Genomic DNA, 18,509 nt, shown 5'->3' on the forward strand with positions numbered 1-18,509 from the left:
GACAACAACTTCTCCTCCACCCTGTCAGCATTTCCTCCAGACACAGAGTGTGAACAAAGAAACAGACCTGTACAATAAGGACTGCCGTGATCAAGCTATTTCACGTGCAGTGGACGGATTAAATGATAGCAGTAATTTTCACTGTTAAATAGTCCTCTCTTGTATAAATTCAGAAATGTTTCCTGTCAGTCTGAAAATCATCCATGCATGCAACTTTATTCTTTATTTTATTCACTTTATTTATCTGGAATGATTTTGATCTTTGACCAAAATCTCTGCATTTTTTCTAGTGTGGTTGATAATTATGACCCAGGCTTAATTATTCCCCTTCTGTTGTGCTGTACTATACTGCATCCTTACACTGGGAAGGTTTCACATGTTGTTAATAGACAGAAAAGAGATGATTTACACCTGAAGGAACTGGTTATCCCTACCAGCCTGAGAAAGCCCTTAATGCCAACAGAAACAGGAAGCCACTGTAAGCAGAAGGAAACCTGAGATCAGCCTGCAGCCACCTTTCAATCAAGGCTCACAAGGTTCACTGTCAGATTGTGCCATAGATCCCCTCCACTAGAGGTCATGATTTGCTGACCGTCAGTCCTTTGTCTGTCAAAGAAATACAATATTTTCACAAGAGTGCGTGTCTCCTAAAGTGAAGTCAGTGCTACACTAATAAAGTTGCTCAGTGTTGCACAAAATGCAGGTATTCATAACAGCAGCCTTATACTGTGGTGCGCATTCAAGGTGATTCATTCCTCTGTGTTCTCAAAAATGAGCTGCTATAAAACGAATAAAGTGGGAAATCATCGGCAGTCTCTTCTGTGCTGTGAATATTTAATACAAATATTGTACATGCCATTTCCCCCACACATGCATTCAAGCCTAAACCCTTTTTACTGTCACAGCTCCTGTTTTGTTTGTGACGGTCACTGAAGTTTATTGTTTCCACCATAATGAACTTCAAAAATATACAATACAATATAATAAGAATATATAATATAATAAGAACTCTTACTTGCACCAACAGTACAATATAGGGAGGGACCATGACCAGCCACAAATGTGTTTTAGGGCAGGGGGGGTGGGCAGAGCCTAGGCAGCTCCAGCGCCATTGCTGATCTCTTATTCAATATTTCATGCTGCTCTGCAAACACGAGGGCCCATAACGACTGAATTATTGATGCAGATTTATGTCAGGATGACTGATTCACAGGAAAATGACCACCAGACACCAAAAAGGATGATAAAGGGATAAATGAATGTTTCTTTCCAGTCTTACATCTGCCCTTTCATGATTTTATTAACAGTGAGTGTTTTGTTTTCAGATGAGAGCACTTTGGCTAGCTTGTTTAAACTGAACTGAACGATGCTCGCATAAAATATATTTATGCAACCTTTAAATGGCTCTCAATTTTACCAGAGTTTGGAGGAGGGAACATCTGCAGAGCACAAACTGTAAGGTCAACAGAAAACCACAAAATCCAGACTTGAAGGAGAATGTCTCAGATTTCTCTTCTGGAGAAATGCAAACCAGCAACACTGAAGTTAAATAGCAATTCAGTACTCTTGCTTAATTATTTAGTTCGAGCCTTGGCACAGATACCCTAAGTTTTCAGTTGACTTGGCTTTCTTTGGAAATTCTTCAAGATACAAGTATCTCTTGATGTACAAAATAATATTTTAGGAGGTTAGATGTAAGTTGTAGAAAGATATTTCAAAGAAAACATGAGTAACCACACAGATTTATCATCATTTCATTTCTTCTGGACTTCCCCTCCTTGCATTTTTATGTCAGTCTACACTGGCCACTTTATAAGGTACAGAAAGCTAGTGCTAACCCCTTTTGCCTTCAGAGTTGTCCTTATTCTCGGCATAGATTCAATAAGGAGCTGGAAAAAAGGATATTTGATACGAAAGCATCACAGAGTTGCTGCAGATTAGTCGACTGCACATGTGTGATGTTGATCTCCTGTTCCACCAGATCCCAAAGGTGCTTTATTGGATTGAGATCTGGTGAGTGTGGAAGCCAGTTGAATACAGTGAACCCCATGTTCAAGAAACCAGTTTAAGATGATTTAAGGTATGTGACATGCCGCATTATCCTGCAGGAAGCAACCATCAGAAGATGGGTACACTGTGGTCATAAAGGGATGGACTTGGTCAGCAACATTAATTGGGTTGGCTTTGGTGCTTAAATAATGCTCATTTGGTTACCAATGGGAAACAAAATGTGCCAAGAAAATATCCCCCTTACCATTACACCACCAGCAGCCTGAACTGTTGATACAAGGAAGGATGGATCCATGATTTCATGTTGTTTGTACCCAATTCTTAGCCTAACTCACCAGACATGGACACGTGTTACCAATGTTTTATGGTTTAATTTCTGAACTGTAGCTTCAGTTTCATGACAGGAGTCATGTTATCTTCTGCTGCTGTAGCCCATCTGCTTCAAGGTTTGACATGTTGTGCATATTCAGAGATCCTCTTCTACATACCTTGATTGCAATAAGTCTTTTTGAGCTGTTGCCTTCCTTCCTTTTCTCTGACCTCTGGATATTTGTGATAATGAGCAGCTGAACAGGTGTACCTAACAAAGTGGACAGTGACTATATATGAAATTTACTTAACAGGATAAGCTGTTGCATTTTAATAAACACTAAAGTCCAAATAAATTCAACAAGTCACAATGCAGGATTCTGCATCACTTTAATCAGTTCATCCAAAGCAAGCTGAGAATACAAGTACAATATCACAACAGCAGTATGACATACGCATGTCATATCATCACTTCACTCTGGTCTGACGCCACGCGCAGTCCAAACCAGACAGCATATAAGATGAGAGATATAGCACCAGAGTGTCGGAGTGCATAGCAGCACTTGTAGTGGTTGGGTCAGACTTGATGCTTAGCAGGCAGCAGGCTGAAGAGGTCAAACACACACACGCACGCACAAAAAAACTTTCACTCAGTTATCACTCATGCACTCACACACACAGAAGCTAAAACTGGAAGCAGACCCACGGTGGCTAGTGCTAGACTGGGCCCTCACACACTGCGGCCGTGTCGGCCACTGAGGGTATCACGGTATATGTCTGTGTTTACAACCAGAGAGGGAAGGCTGGGCTGTGATGACTTTTTGAGGTCATGTCACGAAGAACTCATGCGAGTTTTAGATTTTCAGACAGCAGCAGTTTAAAGAGTCCTGGCCCATTCCTTGTCCTTCAACACATCAGTGCATTCAGTGTGAAAAATGTTGAGCAAATCTAACTAGTTCTCTCTCTTTTTTTAGGCCTATTTGTCTTTTCTTTTCTTTTTTTTAAATTATTTAGCACAACTACAGCGTCACAGCTCAGAGGGGAGGGTGGAGTACAATGCCACAAAGTACTGAGTCATCGTGAAAATTATGGTTTTCTTATTAAATCAAGGGAGTGGATCTCCATTTAGATTGCTTGTGGGTGAAACCATATTGCTGGTGTGTTTATTTTACAGCTTTAATAGCCACTAGACTATGATTTTACTCACCGTATGTACCTTTTTGGTGTGATCAGAATCTATTTCTACTCATGCATTATGTTTGAGAAGGATTTAACCCTATACATTTATCTTTGAAAGCTCAATTTACAAGCTAGGATGTGACTGTGACAGACAGTCAGCTAATGAACCGAAAACAGGGTCTTGCATGCAAGCTGTAGTAATTATATTACAGTTCACTTTCTATCTCAGCAGATATCATCCAGAACAATGAAATGAAAACCAGGACCATACAGCGGAGGCACTGTAATTCACTGTGAAACAGATTATTCACTTTTCACAAAAATCCCTTCATGTGATACAGAAAAACAAAAAAAGCCTCTCTTTGACCTTTTTCTTTTTGTTTACAATCATTTTAACACTGAATTCATCATCCATTCAGACAAAGGTAAAAAGTCCCTTTCATACACACACTACATGTGTACCGATGGCTCCTTTTTAAGGTTTGCTGTCGAAACAGAACTCATAGAAACAATGTGCAAAATTATGTGCTCGATAATAGAAAGCATTTCTGTGCGCCAGAATACATTCACACACGCATAGTTTGCCGTGAAATTATTTGCATTATTCTAAAAGCTCAACATTGGTGCCCATTCAAACTATATATGACCGGACAGCAAAAACAACAGGTAAGGAAATAAACCAAAGGGAAGAGATTCGCTTCATGTGACCACGTCAGCTTGTTTTACTGTTTGCCCGCCTCTGCCAGTCTGTTGCTGATCTCTTTGCTCTTCTTTGTGACGGCTCCGCCCGGTTTGGGTTCTGAGGCGCCCAAAGAAGGTTTCTTCTTGGCTGACTGGGAACTAGAAATCTGCTTCTCTTTAGCTTTTTTCTGCATCCTCCCTGTTGTTGTTGTTGGTGTTGATGATGACTTTTTTGGTTTGGTGCGGGAAACTGGTTTATCCACCTGAAAGAGAGAAGAGACGCGAGAAGAGATTAAACGGATGTCAGAGAAACTGATCAATACTTTGGGAAATGGAATTTATTTTGTTTCCTTGCTTGGAGGATGACAACATCATCATTTAAATATGAATCTAAAGCCGATAGCCAATTACCTTGGCTCAGCTTAGCAAAAATTCTGGATAAACACCCGGCCTTATTGTTCTCCTCTTTAGACACAATCGAACACAACAAACAAATATTTAATGTGAAATCATGTTGAAAATTCAGCAGCACAAACTGCTGTCAGTTTAATAAAATAATTAATAAATATGCCACTACGGTAGATTCCTAATAAAAAAAATTGGCCTGGTTATCCACTGATCACAGATTTCTCTGCCTTCCTGCTGAGCTTGACCCACTTTTAACCACATATGTAAATATCCAGAAGCATCCAGCTCCATTTACTTAAAGTTACTGCAGGCTTCTGGAGTTTAAGAGTCAATGAATGTGTAAAATTGACTCGCTCTGTAACATGTTTTACAGCATCATGTACCACAGATTCTAACTGTGAATGGTGCATTCAATGACAATGGGGTTAGGGTTGATCTTTCCACCCAGGAGTGTGGCTACTCCACCTCTCTCAGCCCATTACAGGTGTTGCTCCATCACTTGCAAAGCCAACAACTGAGCCAATCACATTTGTTCAAACGCCTTATAGCAAGACTTTCTAACTGCAGGATGGTGCAGACTTTAACCCCAATGCAAAACTGCCATTTTAACATGTTGAAATAACAAGTTGCAGATCTCAGCTTAGAAGGGAATTCTGATGCTGATGATCAGGCATGTCGTTGACACTCTGTGGGAATATTCTAGGATTCTACATTTTATTTCGTTTAGTTTTCCACGTTTAACCAGTGGGGGTGACATAATGAAACCAACCAACACCACCACCACCATGTGGGGTGTGAGGAACTAACAGCTAATGAGGTGACAGTAAGGTTTAGACCGCTATGACTGCTAGAACAGCAGAGATGAAACCGAAGTGATACATTTTCTTGGTTTTGCTCTGCACTGGAAATTTAAAGGGTGACATGCATATAAATTAAATGTGTTGTACATTCATGTATTCTTTCCATGTCAAACTCACAGGCAGCATACTGTGTTACCATGGAATGCCACTGACCCGCGGACCACATTTTGAGAACCTTTGTGCAAAGCTAATTAACTGCTGGCTCCAAGCAAGAAAACAAATAAGCATACTTCCCAAAATTTTAAGCTAACCATTTACATCTTTACTTACTGTAGGCTAACTGATAGATTATAAATCAAGTCTTATTTTATCATGCAATACAAACCTTCTTTTATCTTGCTACTCAAGATAATTTCAGGCAAATGACACCATATGCTATAGATGATACTTGCATGATGTGGTTAGTGCAATGAAGATAAAGGTCCAAAAAATAGCACAAAAAGCGTGTTTGTGCCTTTCCTTCTCTAAAAAGTGGTTCGTGCAGTGCCTTATTTAATGAACTTTTAAGGAATATAAAGCATACATGGTATTTAGTTTATATTAGTATATGATGTTAGTATTATGCTTTATAAAATGAAGTAATTTGGTTCAACTACTAATACTGGTGGAGGCTTGACAAGCAGGCCTGCATTGGTGAGATTTGTTCAGATCAAAAGATTGAGTGGGGAAAAGTGGGTGCATAGATAAATGTGGCCTCAAGCCAGGCGCTTAGCTCATTTCTGCTCTTGAGCTGGAGTTGCCTTAGTGATAACAGACTGATGGAGGGGCTCCCAGCTTTTATAAATGAGCATCAGCGTCCAGCGACAAAGTTGCAAATCATGCTCAACTTTTGCTGATTAAATAAACCTTACAAACAATATTGTATAAGATGACAGTGAAAGGTTATTTCTGACCAAAAAAAAAAAAAACGTGTTCAGCTCTATTTCTCAGAGTTGTGTAAAGTAAGTTAGGCGTCGCCATGGCAAACCTTGTTAATAAATTTTGTTGCCAGAGACGGTCAGTGTGGGATTAGGAAGACTATGTTACCATGGTACCAGTGTAAAATAAATAAAGAAAGGCACTGCACTCCATCAGGTTTACCAGACATTTTCAGAACAAAGTCCAGATTAGATTTAACACTTTAAATATTTTTGCTTCTTAATGTTGATGACGTGGGTCTCAAAGAATACAATTAGATCCACATGGCTGTGTCACACTGACCTGCACACTGCTGCTACACTAATCAGACAGAGGCACAAAGGATATCAAAAATGCACTGCCATATTCCTAGTATTCCTCTTTATAATCTGTATGCCAATTCATGGTCAGCCATTGCATGAAGAAAAAAGAAAAGTGCCATCTTGCCCAGTGTTACTAACACAATAGAGCATCAAGGAATGTTTTCTAGGTCCACTGGTGCAACAAATGTTTTGATTTTTATCTGATACATGTTGATAGCATCTCTGCTTCATTGTTTCCTCCAATCCCATCCTTTTTTTCTGTTTTTTTTTTTCCAAAACCCCATGATGAACTGTTAAAACTACAAATCTCCACAAAAGGTAGTGGCTGGTGCAGGCTGAGAAGTGGGCAAACAGTGAACAAATAACTTTGGGAGGACTGCATCTGGCCACTGGGTGATAAATGTGACTGAGGCTACGTCCACACTAGCCCGGATAAATATGAAAACGGTGTTTTCGTCTGAGAACGCTCCGCATCCACACGATCGTTTTCAGTCGTTTTCACATTGTTGTGCGTCCACATTTGGAAACGTCTGAAAACGCTTACGTTCCAGTACTGCGCATGCGTGAAACGCAAGACGATTCGACCTGCCTCATTTCTGTCTGCCACTTATTTACTTTTCGGCTCTTTGAAACGTCGCGGCAAAATGTCGAGTTTTTTAAATGGACTAACAATGAGGTGGAGTTGTTGCTGCGAGTAACACAAAAGTACAAAGTTGCAAAAGCGATTGACAATTAAAGAATTTGAAGAAAAGCTCTCTGGAGCATGTACAAACTGATATTAATCTTTAATAGGGCTGTCAAAATTGAGCGCAAACAAAACAACTGCTGTATAATGCCCTCCGCGATCTTAGTTTAATTGGTCACATGACTGCATCACATGACTAAAATGTGCTGTCGTTTTCGAAAAGGTTCGCTGTCCACAGTGTGACGCAAAAACGGCGTTTTCAAATGTTTCCGCTTTGGAGAGCGTTTTCAAAACGCTGCATTTTCCTTGACCAAAAACGCCGTCTCAGCGTGGACGGAAGGCCAAAACGGAGAGAAGAAGAAGATGCGTTTTCACAGGAAAACACATTAGTGTGGACATGGCCTGAAGCTCACATTAGCCAAGTGTGTGTGTGCGTGTGTGTGTGTGTGTGTGTCAGTATGCATGTTTTGGCCTTATCAACTTTGAGGTCAGCCTCCATGCCTTCTAGAAGAAACAGAGAACACACCTGACTACAGCAGATTTAGAACAGAGCTGCTCTCAGTCTCTGAGAAGTCCTACAAGAATGAGAGAAGGAGTGGCCACATGAACACACCACTGTAGACACATGACTAACCAATTCAAACCCATTACATGCAAAAAGATCTTACCGTATGTGGGGAATATCTTCAAATAATAGGTTGGTAAAGGGATTACGTCATATTACCATACTCTAATGATGGAATGTCACTTTAGCTTCTGAAATCGATGCAGTGACCATTTTACTATTCATTAGCATATACATATACAGCTTGCTAAATACACAGTATGTATGCTGATTAGCTGAGCGTAGTGTAGCAGAACCAAGTAGCAATGACAAATGCACATCATGTAATTAAAAAAGAATGTTGACAAATAAAACTGTTCTAGTTTGTGTTTATGGGGAGTTAGACCACATGCCATTAGGCACTTCTTGAATATTTTGTATAATGAGATAACACTTATGGGTTTCAGTGAGTAAGAACTCAAATCACGAAATACAAACTCTAGCATACAGCCAGGTTAATTTAGGTTTGATATGTGTGCAATTACAAGAAGTCAAAATGGAGATGGAGAGGTATAGTTTCTGCAGATTCGTGCGTGGACGTCATCTCACCTTGGCAGGCTCCTTGCTGGGTTCGCTATACAGGCTGCGTATCCTCCTGCGCTCCAGCAGCTTGTTGTCCGTTGGGTGAGCCTTCACCTGCTCCCCCTTGAATGTGGCACTATAGCTGGTTTCCAGACTGGTCTCCTCCCCAGGGGGTTTATACTGGGATGGAGCTTTGATGGGCTTCACTGGCTTCACATCCTTATAAGCCTTGAACTCAGTCCTAAGAACAGTGTAAATGAGATTTTGATTTATTTATTTTTTATTACTGAATAGTTAAGAAAAAAGATAAAATCAGAGTCATTAAATCAACTGACTCCCAAATAAACTGAAACCTGGTCAATGAATCAATTGTTAAAACTGTACACAGCTGTGGTGCTCCTCATACAACATTAAAATTAACAGCTAGCCAAAATTAAGCATTGAATTGAGAGAAGAGCGGCCACTGATTATACTGTAAAGACGGAAGATTTACAAATAATGATGATAATAATAATAATAGTAATAATAATAATGATAAAAAGCTTTCTATGAAAGGTTTGCAAGGTACAGATTATCCTTGGCATAGAGGCCTAGGATAATTTGACATCACCACTAGAGGCTATCCTCACTTTTATGTCATGTACCAACCATCAGACATGTACACTGTATTCATGTTGATTACAGCTCAGCTGCAGGTTCTGCAGGACTGTCAGTTTATTTTTAGCAGTCAAATCAAAATTTGACCTTCAGATTTATTGTCCACGCTCTGCAAGACCGGGAAGGGGCAACACGTGCTTTCTTTTCAGGTACATGTAGACAAGAAGTGGACTCGTTGTGAGACACCGCTTACACATGTTTTCTATTACACAGCAGGAAATTAATTAGGAATTCTAATTCAGATTATTATTACTATTATTGTTGTTATTAATTATTATTATTATTATGACCCTGAAAATAGTTTTTGTTTGTTTTTTTAATAAATGGGAGCTGTTATTGCAATGTGTAACTGTGTTTTATTCACTGCACAAATGAAAACTTCCAGTTTACAACTCAGCCATTCAGAAAGCAAGGTCATTTATGCATACAGTCACTTTATTAGGTACACCTTGGTAGCACCCAGTTGGACTTCCTTTTGCTTTCAGAACTGTCCTCATTCACTGTGGCATAAATTCAATAAGGTGAAATTATTCCTCAGAGATTTTAGTGATAGCATCAACCAGTTGCTGCAGATTTGTCAGCTGCACGTCCATGATGCAAATCTCCCGTTACACCACATCCCAGGGGAGCTTTATTAAATCTATTAGATTGAGGTCTGGTGACTGTGGAGCCCATGTGAGTACTGTAAACTCATTGTCGTATTAAGAAAAAAAAAAAAACAACAGTTCGAGATAATCTGAGTCTTGTGACATTTGTGACATTATCCTGCTGGAAGCAGCCATCACAAGATGGGTACACAGTGGTCATAGAGAGACAGACGTGGTCAGCAACAGTACTCACTTGGTAAGGGGCCCAGAAGGCAGGATGGATCCATGCTTGTTGCTAATGCCAAATTCTGAGCCTACCATCTTAATGTTGCAGCAGAAATCGAAGCTTGGAGTGGACACTGTTTTTCCAGCATTTATTGTCCGATTTTAATGGAGGCTATAAAAACTCAAGCTCATTAAATTTATCATTCTGGCAGCCATTTGATTGGCTGATTTGATATTTGTGTTGATGAGCAGTTGAACAGGTGTACCTAACAAAGTGGCCAGTGAGTGTGTGTTCTGGGTTAGAGACAGAAGCCCTTCTTTACTCTTGTATACATGGTTTACTCCTTCATTGGTTTCACATTTTAAAATTCTCATGATCCAAACTGTTTCTACTTCACTGCCTGCAAAACACAGTGAAGTAGACTAATTCAGTTTTGATCTGTAATGAGCTTTTCTCCATGAAATTTCTGTGAAGCATGTCTTCTCAACTTGCATGCCTCGTCTACTCAAAATTGGAGGAAGCCTGAGCAGAAAAAACCCTGTTAAGACACACATGATTACATTCAGATCCTTTTAGTGGCTTTACTCATTCATGGCCCATGGCATTGATTTGGTAGTACTCCCAGGAAGGCTGAAGCAGAAAAAAAATCAATACTGAACCTTTATCTGTAGCAGTGTCAGTTTACATCTGATATCACTGGAGATTGCAAAAAGAGACCCTTCAATAGCCTACCAAAAAATCCTCTAGTGATTTTTGGGTGACAGCTGAAGTGCTTTCAGGGATGCTGTGCTTATTCCTGCTAACACCCTCTGCTGCTACCGAGTGCACAGTAACAATTACAGAAAATCAAACATGTAAAGAGTGTAGAATAAAAAGTGTTACCTTGAACAGCGCATTGTCACAGCCTTACACTCTTACCTGTAGCTGCTAGAAGTCGACATAACCTCCTTTATCTGCCTGTTCAGAGCGTCTGCAGCCGCTCTGCCTTTCCTCTGCTCCGCGCTCACATCTGCAGCCACCTGTCCCTCCGTCTTCTCACCTGTTTTCCTCTCTGATGACTTTTCCCTCTTCACGCTTCTCTTGACCACCTCCTGTGACTCCTTCTCCTGCGTCTTCTCCTCAATCTCGCTCTTCTCCACGCCGCTCTCGACCTCGGCGGCCACCTGCTCCTGCTTACCGCTTCCTGCGCTCCTTTCCGGACCGCCGGCGGTGGGGCTCGATTTGGGGATCCATGGGTGGTCGTGCTTCTTCGGTATAGGCCAGGGCTTGTAATCCTTCTGATACTGAGTTTCGTTGTTGAAAGGGGCCGGCGATGGCTGGTACTCGTTTCTGGGCTTGCAGCTGGCCTCGGGGCGCACTCTCCACGCCTTGAAGTCTTGGCGCATGACGGACGCAGTAGAGCCATCTTTGCCCGCTGCGGCACCCGTCGCGGGCGGTGCCTTCCCAGCCTCCTGCTCGCCGGGATGGGGCTGGGTTTCTATGGCAATGGCACCGGCCTTCTTCAGTTTCGGCTGCGGATGATGGGGCACATGCGGTACGTCGGCCACGTCGGAGTATCTGGCGAAAACCAAAGGCACCGCGATGTCTGCTTTATCCAGCTCGGACCAAAAGCGATTGATGCAGCAAGCACGCGTAATGCACGGCCATGCCATAATGTTCGATTCTAGGAAGCTGACCAGAGAAAGATGCTAAAGGGGAAGGAAATAAATCGGGGATAAACACGTAAATAAACGTCCTACTCACGACTCGAACCCTCTTCGTTTTTTGTCCAGTCAGGATTACTCTCGCGTTATGCAATTCCGACGAGCAGATCTAATCTTTGCCCGAGACTTACGGGAGAAGCGCCCACACGCCTCCCTCTCTGCCTCCTCCTGCAGGATGTTTCTCTTGTTCAAGTTTCACAGTTTGGGGGCTTGCTGTGGAGTGTATACATTGCTGTCTGGTTGCGCATCAAAGCGACCCCACCCACATTTGTGTGCTCCTTCGACAGTCAGGGGGTCTGCACTGAGTATGCACGATGAACTATCACCTGAGCTCGTCAGCGTCTGGCCAGCAAAGAGGGAGGAGACACGGTTAACCCCAATGCTGCCATGTCACAAACGTAAACCCACAGTGGATGCAAGCCTCGTAGAAGCCTATTGTTCCGTTTTTAGGAAATGGCCGAAAAAAAAAAAAAACGTGGCTGAAAATCAGAACAAATAACACGAAATTAACATCAAGTCAAATCCCACTGAATGCAGCGGCCATGATTAAAGTGGGGACGAGATGCAAAATCTGATGATGAAATATTCAAGAAAACAAAAAAATATTTTGGTCACTGACTCCGGCTTTATTGGTCTTCTTTACAGTCTTATTCAAGCAAAACAAACTTTATATAAAATGCGTGGAAATAAAAATGAAACGATCTTTCCAAACAAACTAACCCATTTATGCCGACTCCTATCCCTGCATCAATCTGCACAGTGAAGCAAACATTTAACTGCATTACAATCAGAACAGTGATGCACGACCATTTAAATCACGTTAGCCTGTACAGGGATGAGCTTTCCACAGATTTGCACTTAGCTGTACAAAATAACTGACATTCTAATTCACTCTACAGTAGAAAACATTTCCTGAGCATTAATTCAGGGATGCTGCTGATATTGATGGCATTGCTCCCTCTCCTGCTCTTCCTGCGTCCTGCACTGTGAATCAACAGGGGCATCTGCCTCCATCATGTGGTTTGAATTAAAAGCACACAATACAAAAACAAAAAAACCCCCCCAAAAATTAGGCCATTAGTTAATCTCAGCAGCGGCTTTGCACAAAACATAGAAAGCCCTTAAAAGTGGACCCATTTCCTGTCATATATGACTTAAACTAAATGTTAAAAAAAAGAAAGAAAAGAATGCTCATTTTGATATGACCAAACTTTCAAACAATGAAGCCAGCGACTAATCACTGTTAAGACTTCAGTCACACAGGCCTAGAGATCAGTAGGCAACCCCCTGGCAACCTCTGGTTACTAGTAGTTAGTGTGTATTTATTAAGCGGTTACTGGCCGTCAGCAGGTGAAAGCAGCTGCAAAGAGGGTGCTGAACAAAAAAAAACCCCTCCTTGCTGTACTTTGCATGAAAGTTATTGACTTGTATGCAAACATTACAGCTTGACGGGTAGTTTGTGACCGACTGCAGGCAAGTTAGGATGCTCCACGCACACTACAGGAAACTGCAGCAATCTGCTAGCAGCTAAAGCAATCGCAAAAATGTCACTGACTGGTATCTAGACCTGTGTAAATAAGTCTCAATTTCACAGCAACCGATTGGGAAATAAACTTTTTTCCCTCTCAACTGGAAGCTCATAGATTTTTATCTTCTTTCAGAAAAGGGATGAACTACAGGGCTGCAGTTGATTGTTTTGAAATTATATAGAGCTAGCCTAGCAGAGATCAGTGAAAGAAACGGGGAATCGTAAATGAACCTGACAGATCCATTTTAAGATAGAAAAATATATAAACATTTACAGAAGAGTGTAGTCTAATAACTCAAGTTAACACAGAATTTGAATGTTTACAGATTATTTTCTGATTTACAATTTTCAAAAAGTCCACAAGGAATAATGAGTATTCATTTTGTTCCAGACAAATTTGTGAATCTGTTTACAACTCAAGATTAAGTGTGTGGTGCATTTAAATACACCATTTATTCATCTGACCAAATACAATAAGAGCTTAACTTCAGACATGAATGTCAAGCGCTAATTTACGTCTCCATTAAAATTTACTAGTACTTGTATCCACATGTTTTTACACCCCCGAAAATTATGCAATCAATCCAAACTGTTCTGTTCAGCTCACTGCATTCATTTCATCCCAGCCTCTTCCTCGGCTACTTCCTCAGACTCTGCATCAACTTCAGTGTCATCCTCTGGATACAGTCTGCAGTATTTGTCCACCATGACATCCAGGTCATGTTTGACATGAGTGTTAACATTAAGCATCGCAAGACTTTTGTTCCATTGGTGAGGAGGCATGCTGTCGAGGTAAGCCTGGAGTCTTCCACTTGCTGTGTCACTTTTGCTGTCCTCTAGCTTCAGCACAGGCAAGGTGGAAAGTACCTTAAGGAAGGAGTTCACATTGGGAAAGAATTTAACGTCTGGGAGCTGCAAGGTTTCATGAATGGTGGTGGGCAAGCGCACTTCTTTGCCTCTGTGCTTCCACTTGATTCTCCAGCAGTGGAGCTCTGCAGGTAACGTGTCAGGATTGGGGAGGTCATTCCGGTAAACATCTGCGTAGTTTTCCTCAGTGGTGTTGAACTTCATTTGGCCCATGACAGCCGGAACCAGCGACAGACACTTCAGGGCTTTGAGGTTAGTCTCAGAGAACATGTCCTCCACCTCCTGCATGATCCCGTGGATTACAGGCATTGTAACATACTCCTTAAAATATGGCTCAGCTTGAATTTCACCCACATCGGCAGCACGCTGTTTCCGTAGAAACAGCCTTGGAACTTTGACGGGAATCTCGATCATGGTAGCCACGCTCACAGCTTCCTCGTACCAAAATTCATGGTAGACATCAATGTTATCATTGACCTCATTAAGTGAATGCAGGACAGCTGTTAGACTGTTGGCAGCAAAAAACACATCAAGTGTTTCCCCTTGGAGATTCCTCCCAAAGGCTCTAGTGAAGGTAAGGACATTCTTCAGGATGACAATGGTGACAACGATCTCAAAGTCTGCAAGAGTTTCTGCTATTGAATATCCATCTGCCACCACAGAGGCAGCAAACTTTCCTTCTTCATTGTCTCGAATATTGTCCATGCACAGCAGCAACGGTGGCAACATATCCAGCAGCACATCAAAGACATTGTGTTGTTCTGTCCAGCCTGGGATACAAGCTTGTTTTAGTGCAGCTCCTTTCTCTTCATTCTTCTGGTAGTGAGTGGAGATGGCTTTCTCGAGCTCATCCTGAGTTGACTGGGCCTGAAAGAAAGCACCAATCCTCCTCAGGGTTTCCATGACCACTTGGACATTGGGGAATGGAAGGCTGTTGGCCAGGTGAATGTTCAGTGCCATATGGGAGCAAGGCATGTGCAATGCCAAGGGATACTTCTCCATCAGTAATATTGCTACTGCTTTCATCTTGGTGGTGGAAATCCCAGTGGCTTTATGGGCCTGACCACGGCAGTCTTCCATGCTGAGCCCCCAGCGATCAGTCAGCTGGGCCTCCAGTCTCTCTACCAGTGCAGGCTCATCACCATCAAATGGCACAAAGTCCAAAAACTCCTCTCGGAGGACGTTCTGCTGATTTACAAAACGTAAAAACAGAGGAAGGTGCTTCTCATTGGCAAATTCCACAAGGTCGCCTGTCACTAGGGAGAAGAAGCGACTCTCTCTCACTTCCATTAGCATCTCCTCCCTCACTGTATTCTCACAAATGTCCAGGAGCTGACTTTGCTGGGTTACAGAAAGGTATTCAGAGTTCACGGCCGTTGCCTCAAAGCGCTTCTTCAAAGCTTCATCTCCAGCGTTCATGCGATAATCTAGGAGGGCCTGGAAGTTGTTGGGTTTAAGTTCTGTTTCTGATGCTTTAAGAGGCATTAACGGTATGCTTTGTTTTCCTAACATGACCACGGCCTCAAACAAAGATCTCAGGTATTCCCGAAATGCCTTCTCCTCCGTGGACAGCTGAGGTTCATCCTCATTGGTGGTTGTGCCATCTTCTGCGGCATCTTTTTTGGAAGCAATCTGGTCAATAGAAGATGCCACTGTGAAGAGAGATGACATAACAACAATCTTCTCAAGAAAACTGATTATAAAATTGGAACAAAAAACAAACAAACAAACAAAAGAACAAAGTCCTAATTTAATAGCTTACATCTCCTTTCTTTTATCTTCCGTATATCTTCTTCAGTCTGCAATTTAAAAAAAAAAAAAGTATAAAAGTTATTTACCAAAACTAAAAACAGTCATGTTATTAACCTTATTTAAAAAGACCCAAAAGCTATCAAATATCTTCCTTACAAGCTCTTTAATCCGCTTGCGATGTCTGGTGTGAGGATTTTTTAAATGGCTTGTTAGATCAAATATTGTTGGAATTGCCGTATCCTTCAGCACAGTCCGATAAGGGCTCTGGGGGGAAAAAAAGAAAAAAAAAAAACTAAACAAACAAAACTCACATAATTAAAATAAGCAACATTTAAAAGATGCACATTTTTGAGGAAATAAATGTAGAGAAGGCTCTGCCTGCTCATGAAATACTCACCGTTTTGCACACCATAGCTGGGTCAAAGTGCTTGGCACATAGTCTGTAGTGCTTATTCAACTGGTCTGATGTTTTTGCCTCTAGATCAGCCCTGCGACAGTTCTCTACCCAGATTCTGCATCTAGAAGTAATAAGAAAATTTATTTGACATGCTAAGATACAGAAATGGATTGAGACTGCCACTGTCCATATGAAGGCTGAGAAGAAAAAGAAAAACTACAGAAACAGCAATATATCCTACCACTTTCTTTTGCAATACATCAATAAAAGTGCAATAAAGTATTTCTATTTCCACTAAAAATCGGGTACTCCAAATGCATTACCCTAGCACTTTTACTAAATTCACAACTTAATAATTGAAGTAGCACTTCTCAAACTTATCATTATAGACAACTTATTAATTCAAATGACTCGTTATTAAAATGGAATAACAACAACATAAAGACAAGCACACCAAAATGCAGAGTTACTTTTTGTCTCTGGTTTGACATTGTGGCCACATTATGTTAAAAAAAATCACAATAAAACTGAAAATGGGAGTTAAGAAATGATTTGCTTTTGCTACATTTTGAATGTTGGGCTAGAAAAGGAGATGCAGACCTTAGCAGAAACCACATTATACAAACATTCGAACAGTCAGGGCCTAGTCTACACGTCTTAGATTACATACCAGAAAGTTAGCTCTAAACTCAGTCTGCCATAGAGTCATTCATTCATATATATATATATATATATATATATATATATATATATATATATATATATATATACACACACACGATGTAGTTCAGATAAAAGCTAGTGATTAAACACGGCCTAATAACTGGAAAATGAACGACAAAATATTTATCGCGCCTTGTTTGTGGTCTTTACGGATTGGTTAGTGGTGTTATAATTCCTCACTCATTTCAGTACAACTTTAGGATACTACACATGGTCTTCTGGACTCTGCTGAATGCTAAAGCTCGTAGCGTACTGTCATATTTGCTGGCTTACCTCTCCGGGTCCCGTGGAAACCGAAAAAATGCCAAATCAGATTGCGTGCTTTTCCGCGTACAGTTCGGGGCCGCGCAAAAATTCGGCATGCTTCAGGTTCGGTGGTTAGCTTAGCTAACTTGGCTGCCTATTGTCATCCGCGGACTTCAGTGGTTTTCTTGTAGAAAGCTGAGTGGACGGTGGGTACGGCTAAAGATAAGAGATGACTAACATGATCTCAGACAATGTCTGGCAAGGAAAACACTTAAAGGACACACAATACACCAACACACATTTACAACGGTTAAATTTGGGATATATCGCTTTTAACAAAGGGATGTCCCGCCCCCGGAACCTCTGATTGGACATACCTAAGCTGCCCGTGATAACTACTGGACGCCACAGATAACCCGTCAACCAATTAAAAAGCAAAAAACAGTTTTTGTTTTTTTCTTCTTCTTCTTCCTGAAATGTAGCGACAGCCGCGCTTTCAGGGGGCACTGCACCTACCTCATTAGCTAACGTATCCGTTAGCCGCTAGGGCAGGACGACCTGCAGTGTTTCAACTAACCGGCAGCATGTGATTTAAATAGGTAGCTAACAAAGGCAAGAAATAATACAACGCGAAGAAATATGCACTACTAAGTGCATATTTCTTCGCGTTGTGTTTTCATCATTCCCCAATACTGAATCCTTCAGGTCAGTGTTAGCTATTTAGATAGTAAGGGTGTTTTCTGTGGTTAGCAACATTACGTATACTCCAGAAATAGGCGTTCGCAGGTGGCTGAGGCAGTAATAACTCGCACGGGTGAGTGGTCCTGTATGTGGCTCGTTGGTCTAGGGGTATGATTCTCGCTTAGGGTGCGAGAGGTCCCGGGTTCAAATCCCGGACGAGCCCGCCTTTTTTTTGACTTTCGGTTTATTAATATTAGTCATAAAAGCATGACACATGAGAGCCAAAAAAAATAAACACACGAAAGGACACGATTAATGTCGACAAACGCTTTACCGGTGTAAAAAGACTTTTAAATACGAAGTTATCTCCAAGCATGAAAAGTAGGTGTCTGCACGTGAGACGGCAAGTATAATGTGTTTTACCATTTATCATGAATGGTTCTTTATGTTTTTTTTAAATCCTATACATACTCCCGAGTAAAACATTGAGGGCTCGTCCGGGATTTGAACCCGGGACCTCTCGCACCCGAAGCGAGAATCATACCCCTAGACCAACGAGCCAACGCGGTCACCTATTTCCTGTATCCTTTTCTAAATGTAGCATTTTCACTCCGTTTTCTAGGACTACATACTATTATACATCTGAGTATTTCACATAGATGGG

At 41.3% G+C, this 18,509-nt stretch overlaps 2 protein-coding genes and 2 non-coding genes across 5 annotated transcripts; 1 reads left to right on the plus strand and 3 right to left on the minus strand.

Annotated features, from left to right (window-relative positions):
- Positions 1-2,690: 2,690 nt before the first annotated feature.
- On the minus strand, positions 2,691-12,108 carry map6b (microtubule-associated protein 6b). Of its 2 annotated transcripts, XM_004558096.6 has the most exons (4): positions 10,867-12,108; positions 8,506-8,719; positions 7,879-7,927; positions 4,227-4,442 (listed from the first exon to the last, which is right to left on the minus strand). In XM_004558096.6, exons 1-3 carry the CDS (start codon positions 11,598-11,600, stop codon positions 7,883-7,885), a joined length of 993 nt encoding a protein of 330 aa, XP_004558153.1. In that variant the 5' UTR covers positions 11,601-12,108; the 3' UTR covers positions 4,227-4,442; positions 7,879-7,882. The 2 variants fall into 2 exon arrangements, with proteins under 2 accessions (XP_004558152.1, XP_004558153.1); XM_004558095.6 differs by lacking the exon at positions 7,879-7,927 and having other exon boundaries at positions 2,691-4,442; positions 10,867-12,097.
- Positions 12,109-12,254: 146 nt separating this feature from the next.
- On the minus strand, positions 12,255-17,583 carry thap12b (THAP domain containing 12b). The gene is made up of 5 exons (XM_004558097.6): positions 17,192-17,583; positions 16,196-16,316; positions 15,955-16,062; positions 15,809-15,845; positions 12,255-15,698 (listed from the first exon to the last, which is right to left on the minus strand). The coding sequence occupies exons 1-5, from the start codon at positions 17,278-17,280 to the stop codon at positions 13,792-13,794; spliced, it is 2,262 nt and encodes a 753-aa protein (XP_004558154.1). The 5' UTR covers positions 17,281-17,583; the 3' UTR covers positions 12,255-13,791.
- A 413-nt stretch (positions 17,584-17,996) lies between these two features.
- On the plus strand, positions 17,997-18,068 carry trnap-agg (transfer RNA proline (anticodon AGG)). The gene has a single exon. It is a non-coding gene; the product is annotated as a tRNA-Pro (tRNA).
- Positions 18,069-18,334: 266 nt separating this feature from the next.
- Positions 18,335-18,406, minus strand: trnap-cgg (transfer RNA proline (anticodon CGG)). Its single transcript has one exon. It is a non-coding gene; the product is annotated as a tRNA-Pro (tRNA).
- Positions 18,407-18,509: the final 103 nt, after the last annotated feature.

The sequence above is a fragment of the Maylandia zebra genome, linkage group LG14 (assembly GCF_041146795.1).
Source record: "Maylandia zebra isolate NMK-2024a linkage group LG14, Mzebra_GT3a, whole genome shotgun sequence".
NCBI classification, from domain to species: domain Eukaryota; kingdom Metazoa; phylum Chordata; class Actinopteri; order Cichliformes; family Cichlidae; genus Maylandia; species Maylandia zebra.